At 56.2% G+C, this 9536-nt stretch overlaps 1 protein-coding gene across 1 annotated transcript; it reads left to right on the forward strand.

Moving 5' to 3' along the window:
• Positions 1 to 3263: 3263 nt before the first annotated feature.
• PPM1J (protein phosphatase, Mg2+/Mn2+ dependent 1J) lies at positions 3264 to 8732 on the forward strand. The gene is made up of 10 exons (XM_025452914.3): positions 3264 to 3623; positions 4889 to 5003; positions 5472 to 5759; positions 6050 to 6162; positions 6703 to 6787; positions 7357 to 7475; positions 7678 to 7741; positions 7894 to 8001; positions 8119 to 8270; positions 8415 to 8732. The coding sequence occupies exons 1-10, from the start codon at positions 3292 to 3294 to the stop codon at positions 8560 to 8562; spliced, it is 1524 nt and encodes a 507-aa protein (XP_025308699.1). The 5' UTR covers positions 3264 to 3291; the 3' UTR covers positions 8563 to 8732.
• The last annotated feature ends 804 nt before the right edge of the window (positions 8733 to 9536 follow it).

Raw genomic sequence — 9536 nt, forward strand, 5'->3', positions numbered from 1 at the left:
TATGTGGTTATTTAAACATAAATTAAATAAAATCTGGGGTGGCTCAGGTCATGATCCCAGGGTCCTGGGAGTCCTGGGATGGAGCCTGGCGTCAGGTTGCCTCTCTGTAAAGGGGGTCTGCTACTCTCTCTCCCTCTGCTCCTGTGCTCTCTCAAATAAATAAATACAATCTTTCAAAAAATTAATCAATTAAATTAAAATCTAAAGGTTGTTTCGTATTTGCACTTGCCACATTTCTAATGCTCCTCAATAGCCACACGGAGCTAGGGACTACTGTATTGAAAAGACATAGAACATTCCCATCATCATACAAAATTATATCAGACAATGCACTTCTAGATTCACTTCTAGATGTGAAAATGTTAAAATCCAGGAGGAAAGAGCAAAGAATCTCTGCCCTAGGAGTAGTGTCACCAGGGGCAGGAAGGACTAGAGGAAGTATGAGGGTAAAGGCCAAAGCAGGCAGGAGGACCCCCGATAGGCTGATGACTGGTCCCTGTGGATGATGGCTATGAACCCACCCAACCTGAGAACCAAACTTGAGACCCAGTATCTTCATTATATGAGTTGCAATATAATTGCAATTTTATAATTTTTACAGGGTAAGATTTTGGAAGTGGAAGCATTAGAAAAATGGGAGAGAGAGATGGCCTGTGAATTTGTCTCTCAGGAGGAAGGACATTCCTCTTAGTTAAGAGGGCTTTGGGATTGGAGAAGTGGGGTGGGTAGAGGTAAGGGTGAAAAGTCTGCTTCTGAACTCTGAGCCACTGAATGTGGCCTAGGTTAAAGGGGTCTGTTCTGACCCCTCCCTGGCTAAGGCCACACACACCCCTGTCAGGGTCAGGCACAGAGCAGTCTCAGTTCTCAGCAGAGAAGACTATCTCCCAAGTCTGACTTCCTACCACACCCCCTTTTCCTTCCCACTTTCTGCTACCTCAGGGATAAGTAAAGTGATGATTTTCTTACCAGATTCTGGAGCAGTCAGAGGATGGAGGAGGTGTGATGATGCCAGGAATCAGAGGTATGATGTTCAGAGACAGGAGAGCCTTAGGATTTAGGTAGGGGGGCAATGTTCCGGAGCTCAAGGGCACCAATGACATTCCCCCTGGCCACCTGGTGCTGGATCTAGGGTTCTCTATGTCCTGGTTCTGTGGCTTATTTGCAGCCACACCATGGTGGGTGCTGTGAAGAGCAAGTATTAAGGAGCAAGGTGACACAGAGAAGTGGCAAGCCAACTGCCCCAGAAACACTGAATAATAATAGCCAGGATGTTATATTTTTTCATCAGTCTTTGCTTGCTGCTGTTGTTTATGCCATTTATCTGAAAGCTGATTCCAGTTTTTCACAAATAAGAAAGAAATACCCATAGCAGCAGCATGTTCTTTACTTCCATTTGCCTTTGCCACTCTACATGATTTGCGTCTGATTTTACTTTTCTTGTTACTTCTATTTTTCTGGCTGTCTCTGCCGAGAGTGTAGGTATAATTACAGCAAATTTAAAGACCCGAATGACCATTATGAGATTTTTTAAAAAAGATTTTATTTGTTTATTCATGAGAGACACAGAGAAAGAGGCAGAGACACAGGCAGAGGGAGAAGCAGACTTCCCGCAGGGAGCCCCATGCAGGACCCCACATCACATCCTGAGCCAAAGGCAGACACTGAACTGCTGAGCCGCCCAGGTGTCCCACCATTATGAGATTTTTATTTGGAAACTGCTAGGAAAGCTACCCCTTCTGTGGGCATACTTTAGCTCAGGAACAAAAGGGTTATGTTCAGGAAGCATTCTGCCCACAGAGCCCAGAGACAGAGTCCCGACCATGGACTCCATGCCAGTGATTCTTGAGGGCTACCCCGACTTGCTTTAAGGCCACAGGGCCTTGTCTGTATTTGGACAGTGCATGGGGTAGGAGATGTCTCTGGAGATCTGCTGATCAATTCTCTCATCAGGGCTCTTGGGCATTCAGTGAGGACCACGTTTCCCTTACACGCAGGCGCTTAGTCTGGTCTCTGCCTCCCCCTGGCGGTGCCCTACAGGTCTTTGTTCAGCCTCTGCCTGAAGAGGAGGAGGAGAAAGGTGGAAGAAGTAGAACCCCACCCCCACCCCCACCCCCAGGCCTCTCTCTGCCATTCACCTCCCTTTTTTTTTTTTTTTTTTAAAGATTTTATTTATTTATTTATGAGAGACACAGAATGAGAGAGAGGCAGAGACACAGCCAGAGGGAGAAGCAGGCTCCATGCAAGGAGCCTGATGTGGGACTCGATCCCGGATCTCCAGGATCAGGCCCTGGGCTGAAGGCGGTGCTAAACCGCTGAGCCACCGGGGCTGCCCCATTCACCTCCCTTTAACCCTTTCTCCACGATCCCGACAAATCAGCTTTGTTCATCACAACCGAGTTCGGGCGTCCGGGGACTGGCACAGATGTGAGTCTCTCATCGACTGTGCGACCTCTTGAGGCAAGTCCTGTAAAATGACAGACGCGTGATGGGTGAAAAGAACCTAATAAAACCCAGCTTGAAGGGCTGCTGTTTGATATAAAATGGTCCACTATATGGCAAGTGCTTTGTAGCGGCCCCACTATCCGGTAAGTCGTTGCTGTGGTCAGAGGAGGTCTAAAGGTGGGGGGCACTTGGGTGCTGAGAAGGAAGGTGGAGTCGGCGGCAACCGCCCTCGCAGGCCTGGAGGTGGCCGTCAGGGGCCCAGCGCCGTCGGGAGCCCGGGGAACCCCCCAGCTCTGATTGCGGACGGTCGGCTCCAGCCCGCGGGGTCAGCGGCCGCGCAACACACCCAGCGCCTGCCCGCTCGCCTTCACGCTCACCCTCACTGCAGCAGCCCCAGCCAGAGGTGGGGTCACACCGGGGGCTTCACACCCAGCGGTCGCGGAAGCCACTGCTTTCGCTTTGAGGTCAACAGCTCCATCACCCTCCGGGCAGGCCGCCGCTACAAGCATCTGCCCCGTCACAAAGGGGAAGTTCCAGCTGATGTGTCGTCTCCTCCGCGGCCGAAATAGGAGTCCTGGCCTCCATCCCCTTCCCGCCATAGCGGACCCCACTTCCCCAAAGAGGCTAAGGCGGAGCCGAGTGGGAGCCGGGACGCAGCCGGCGGGGAGCCCGAGGGGCGGGGCCGGGGGCGGCCCCGAGCGGGAGGAAGTTTCGCCGGGCCCCGCCCTGCCTTCCCGGAGCCAATGGCCGGGGGGAGCCCGCGGCAGCGAGCGCCGCCCACCGCGCTCCCCAGGGGGCGGGGCCGTCCTCGGGGCGGGGCCACGGCCGAGGGCGGGGCGGGGAGGCAGCATGCTCCACCGGGTGCGCTCGGCCGTGGCGCACCTGGTGAGCTCCGGGGGCGCCCCGCCTCCGCGCCCCAAGTCCCCAGACCTGCCCAGCGCGCGCTCCGCGCCGTCCGCCGCGCCTCCAGAAGCGCCCAGGAGCCCTCCGGCGAGGGCGGGGAGCGGGAGCGGGAGCGCGGCGCCGGCGAAGACAGCAGAGGCTCGAGCGAGCTTCTCCCGACCGACCTTTCTGCAGCTGAGCCCAGGGGGGCTGCGACGCGCCGACGACCACGCTGGCCGGGCTGTGCAAAGCCCCCCGGACACCGGCCGTCGCCTGCCCTGGAGCACGGGCTACGCCGAGTGAGCGCCCCCGGGAACACCGTAGGCAGGATGGGACCCCCAGCCCCCAGCCTCTTCCCCGGCTGGGCATCCCCGGCGCCGGGACGCGTGCCCCTGGCGGCGCGCGGCGCGGGGAGCTCCCTTCTCCCGGGACCTCCGCTATCCTCCGGGCTTCGGGCCGCACCCCCTCCCAGCCCCTTCTCGCTCGGCGCGGTTTTCCTGAGGACCTTCCAGCTCCTTGACCCTCCCCAGCGCCGCCCCCGGACCCAGTTCCCTTCCAGAGACCGGAGGGCGGAGGGCCCCGTGGAGGGGGGTGCGCTTCTAATAGAGGAGGTGGAGGCTGCAAAGACTCGCTCCTGGGCTTCCCGACCCTAGCGCCCCAGTTTCTGTCCCTCGTACCGTTCCCCTCCCCCTCCACACCCAGAAATAGCCCGCGACACCAGGCGGCCTCCGGCTTCCCCGGGGGCGGGGGAGGGGGCCGCCCGGGGAAGCAGACGGGTCCCCTTTTGAATGTCCCTCGGCGGGCGGGCCTTGCCCTGGCCGGGCCACGGCGCGGACCCCCGGCCGCAGCGGCGGGAGCAGCCGGCTGGCTCCCAGCCTGGCCACGGGGTTAATGTCTCTACTGGGAGAGCAGAGCACTGAGGGAGTCGGGGGCGCTGAGGTCGCTGAGTGGCGGCCAGTAGACCCGAGGCCCCACCACCAGCTCCTTGAGCTATTCGGGGAGAGTTGGTGGTTATGCGGCTCCTGCGCAGTCCGGGTGGGCTTCCACCCCTACCCTATTTCAATTCCTGTTTCCCTATATGGGCTGGAGCACTTCCTCACTGCCAAAGCAGCAGAAACTTTCACTGGATGATTTTAAGATAAAGGTGGGTGTGTGTGCCCATGAGGGTGGGGCGCCATGACCAGGCACTAGAAAAGTTGATTAGCAGGCTTCAGGGTGGGATGTGGGATCTTGGCAAGCAGGGCAGGGAGACCTTCCAAGGTCCCTGTCCAGCCAGCTCCTTCCCCAGCAGCCCGGGGGAGCACCCTTTGCCAGGGATGGGGGAGTGGAGGCAGGCACCTGCCACCGTGGGCCTTCCTGTGAGGTGGTGGGGCCGGACACCCAGACGTTACTCCTTGTGCCTTGGACTGCCTCCCTTCTCCACCTCTTCCTGGCCTGGATCCCAGGTGGCTGTGACCTTTCTCAGTTTGGCTGGCGGGCTAGAGAGGGTGTGTGTGTCTAAGGTGAGGGTTATTCCAGGACCTGGTCTGGTGTCCAACCTGATGTGGTCACTCTGGCCTGGCAGGGTCATCAACGCTGGCAAAAGCCGGCACAATGAGGACCAGGCCTGTTGTGAAGTGGTGTATGTGGAAGGTCGGAGGAGTGTTTCAGGGGCACCTAGGGAGCCAAGCCGAGGTCAGGTAAGCCCCTACCCCTTCCCCTAGCCTCCGGAGACTGGGGACACCGATTCCCCCTATTGTAGGCATTCAGTTTGAAAACGAAGACAGCCAACCTAACTCCTAACTCGCTGGCTTTCTACTTCTGGCATGGAAATGGCATTGACCACTTAGACTGTCAGTATAAAATTTGTTCAGTTTGCCACTTAGAACTTAGGTAGTCCCGTATTTATGGATGACTTAATTAACTGCCAATGTTGATTTTTGTATCTTTTATCCTTGGAGCTTGGCGTTTTTGATGCTTTACTTTCTGACTCATAATAGGCCCTTGATAAATGAGTGAATAAATCTGATTCACCTTTCATATCAAACTCTGACCTCCTCTCTGATGTTTATATGGTTGCCCAGTCTTGCTTTTCTCCTTACATAAAACACACACTCGCATACATACACACATACTCCCTCATTCATCTCCCACTTTTCCTCCACCAGGGACTCTGCTTCTACTACTGGGGCCTGTTTGATGGGCATGCAGGGGGCGGAGCTGCTGAAATGGCCTCCAAGCTCCTGCATCGCCACATCCAGGAGCAGCTAAAGGACCTGGTAGAGATACTCCAGGACCCCTCGCCACCTCCCCTCTGCCTCCCATCTACCCCAGGAGCCCCAGGTTCCTCTGATTCTTCTCACTTGGTTGGTCCCCAGTCCTGCTGGTCTTCACAGAAGGAAGTGACCCATGAGAGTCTGGTAGTGGGGGCCATTGAGAATGCCTTCCAGTTCATGGTGAGTGAGAGTGGGTGACTCTCCGGAGCAAGGGCCTCCTAGGCAGATACTCTGGTCAACTCTGTATGGGAATCAAGTGGCCTAAGGGGCCCTGAGAACCCACATCTTTGAGGGCCTGAGCAGAGATTGGTTCCCAGGGGAAGGAAGGGGGAGTCAGATTCATGTCTTCCTTCCTCTCCTCCAGTGTGGCTTGGCTGGGCAAGTTTACTTCTGCAGATGGGGGTGGAGGTTGTGTGCCTAAAACCTCTTCCCCACTCCCCCCCCCCCCTTTGACCCTTCCTCACATGCAGGATGAGCAGATGGCCAAGGAGCGGCGTGGCCACCAAGCAGAGGGGGGCTGCTGTGCACTGGTAGTGGTCTACTTGCTAGGCAAGGTGTATGTGGCCAATGCAGGTGACAGCAGGTATGGGGAGGAGGTGTATGAGAATGCCTACAGGGGGTCACACTCTCTGAGATGGGGGAGGAGAAGAGAATGAGGTGGTGGGTGTCAAAAAATAAAAAACTGGGGGATCCCTAGGTGGCGCAGCGGTTTGGCGCCTGCCTTTGGCCTAGGGCGTGATCCTGGAGACCCAGGATCGAATCCCACATCGGGCTCCCGGTGCATGGAGCCTGCTTCTCCCTCTGCCTGTGTCTCTGCCTCTCTCTCTCTCTCTCTCTCTCTCTCTCTGTGACTATCATAAATAAAAAAAAAAATAAATAAAATAAAAATAAAAATAAAAATAAAAAACTGGACAGAGGGAGGGTGTCAGGAGGGGTCACAGACACAAGGAAGGGCCTGAAATAGCCACGGCAGAGAGGCAAGATGAGGGTTTGAATGAGAAAGCCCAAGGTCTGAGTGAGGACCCCCAAGATAGAGTCTTAATGGGGAAGGCCTGGTCTTTCTGGAATTCTCCACAAGGAGTCTGAGGAGAGCCCAGCCCAAACGTTTTCTTCCTCTGGGCAGAGCCATCATTGTCCGGAATGGTGAAATCATTCCAATGTCCCAGGAGTTCACCCCGGAGACTGAGCGCCAGCGCCTTCAGCTGCTTGTAAGTAGGCACTACCCCCCCAAGGCCCATTCTTCATCGACTCTTGGTGGTTCCCTTTAGCCTATGTCCCCACCTCCACACACACAGCTCCTTACTGGCCGCTCACTGGAAAGGCTGCTCTGCTCTCCACATGATGGCCCAGCCGGGCCAGTGGACTGCAGAGCAAGAAGGAGTGTGCGCCCCTCTCCGGTGCTCCCACCATGGCCCCAGCTAAGGAAGGAAGTGGAGTTAGAGGTGGAGAAGGGAAGTAGCAAAGGCCTCTGAGGGGTAGCGTGGTTCAGTGCCGTGCAGGGCTGACTCCCGAGCTGCGCTGTCTGGGGTTGAATCCTGGTCCGAGTCCTTTGCTGATTGTCTGGCCTTCAGATGTTTTGCTAATTCACATCCACAGCCCCTTCCCTAAGGGCGGCCATGAGGTTGGATGAGTTCCGGTACCTTATTAGCATGAGAACAGTGCAGGGCACTGCCCCTCATTTGCGGTCCTGCTGCAGTTCATGCGGTCTCTAGGCCAGGCCATGCCAGGAGCCTGATGCCCGCGGCCCTCTGCTCTGTCTGGCCACCCCCAACCCCAGGGCTTCCTGAAACCGGAGCTGCTAGGCGGTGAGTTCACCCACCTGGAGTTTCCCCGGAGAATTCAGCCCAAGGAGCTGGGGCAGAGGATGCTGTACAGGGACCAGAACATGACTGGCTGGTAACACTTCCCTCTGAGCTGGGGCCCGTTCCCATGGCAACACAGCCAGGCCCTTACCAGCCACAGGAAGCTGGAGACTGGGCCAGACTGGGGGTTGGGGGGATGTGTTCCTCTTTAGGGGCATGTGTGAGGAGCATAGGTCCTCAGGGAGAGGGCCTTTGGATGCCTGGGTGATTCCTCCTCTACTCCCCCCTTCCCCCAGGGCCTACAAAAAGATCGAGCTGGAAGATCTCAGGTTTCCTCTGGTCTGTGGGGAGGGCAAAAAGGTAAACTCCATGGTAGAGGAGGGAGAGGGCAGGAGGACCCACCACAACTTGTCTAGGGAGGTGGATGTTCTATCCGAGGGTTGGGGTGGGAGGGTCCACAGCTTCAGAGCCTGGGAGAGGGCCGGGGCAGCACCCACACTCCTTCCCTTCAGGCTCGAGTGATGGCCACCATTGGGGTGACCCGGGGCTTGGGAGACCACAACCTCAAAGTCTGCAGCTCCACTCTACCCATCAAGCCCTTCCTCTCCTGCTTCCCTGAGGTGAGCCGTAGGGGGGCTTCCTCAACCATCCCTTCCCTCCTCTGGTGGCCCCAGGCTGGCTTTCTCCCAGGGTCCCTTTGTCCCCAGGCTCCTTCTCCACTCTCTGCTCCCCACCAGGTGCGAGTGTATGACCTGACACAGTACGAGCACTGCCCAGATGACGTGCTAGTCCTGGGCACCGATGGGCTGTGGGATGTCACCAGTGACTGTGAGGTAGCTGCCACTGTGGACAGGGTGCTGTCGGCCTATGAGCCCAATGACCCCAGCAGGTAAGGGTTGCATGGCCATGGGGGGATGACAGTGGGGAAGGTAGGGGCAAAGGGAAGCAATGTTTGGGGGCCCACATGAGGGCCTGTGTATCGATCTTCCCATATACATGTTGGTACATGAACGTGCATGTGTGCTCCTGGCAGGTACACAGCTCTGGCCCAAGCTCTGGTTCTGGGGGCCCGGGGCACCCCCCGGGACCGTGGCTGGCGTCTTCCCAACAACAAGCTGGGTTCCGGGGATGACATCTCGGTCTTCGTCATCCCCCTGGGAGGGCCAGGCAGTTACTCCTGAGGCGCTCAGCCCCGACCCTCCCACCACCATCCTAGCCTCTCCATGCCTACTGTCTGCCAACCCAAACTCTGCAGTTGTCCCCCTGACCTTTAGTGGCAACTTAACTGAAGAAGGGATATCAGTTAGATCCAAAATTATAGCTAGTGGCAAATAAACCGGATGAATAAAAATGTGTGTCTTGATTTACTCTGATTAGAAACCAAAAGGCTCTTTCAGAGGGTGGAAGGCATACCAGAGCAGCCCTAAAAATGTAGTGCTCCCAGGTTCCTTCCTTCTCTCCACCCTCGTCCCACTCAGTGCACTCTCAACCGCTTCTGTGGCTTCATACACCTGCTGGCGTTCTCCAAGTTGGTATTTCCAGCCCAGATCCTGAGCTTTTGGCCCACAGGTCCTAGTTGTCTCCTGAACATCTCCTAGACATCCCATGGACACTTCAACTCAACATACTTCGGAGTCCATCACTTCCCTACAAACCTGAGCCTCCTGGTTCACCACATCAGTGGGCCCCAGCTTGTCAGCCCAAGGTAGAAAGCTTGCAGTTGCTCACCTTTGACTTCTGCCTCTTACTCAGCAAGTGAATCAGTCCCTATGTGCTGTTGATTCTATATTACAAAATATATTTGATACTTGTCCACCTGTCCCCACCCCTACTATTACTACGACATTAGTCTCCGAACTCTTGTCTCCAGGTCACAACCCCGTATCCCCGAATATGACCTTTTTTACAGTGTGGATCTGAGTTGGTTATTCCCTTGAGAGAACATTTCAGTGGCTCCCTACTGCACCTTGACCAAAATCAACACTCAACTCTTGAGTGTGGCATACAAGGATATTCATGATTGGGCCACTGCGTCCTCTTCCAGCCCCATCTTTCAGCCCCAACCCCACCCTCCCAGGGGTTCCATAACTCTTTGGGCCTATTGTGCCTCCAACCCATTTAACATCTACACATCGCCTTATCTGGAAAACTTCAC

Source organism: Canis lupus, chromosome 17 (assembly GCF_003254725.2).
Source record: "Canis lupus dingo isolate Sandy chromosome 17, ASM325472v2, whole genome shotgun sequence".
NCBI classification, from domain to species: domain Eukaryota; kingdom Metazoa; phylum Chordata; class Mammalia; order Carnivora; family Canidae; genus Canis; species Canis lupus.

Coding starts and splice junctions, on each gene's coding strand:
- PPM1J (XM_025452914.3), top strand. CDS start 3,292: ATGCTCCACCGGGTGCGCTCGGCCGTGGCGCACCTGGTGAGCTCCGGG. Junction 6,163..6,702: donor GCCAATGCAGGTGACAGCAG/GTATGGGGAGGA, acceptor TCCTCTGGGCAG/AGCCATCATTGTCCGGAATG. Junction 8,002..8,118: donor TCCTCTCCTGCTTCCCTGAG/GTGAGCCGTAGG, acceptor GCTCCCCACCAG/GTGCGAGTGTATGACCTGAC.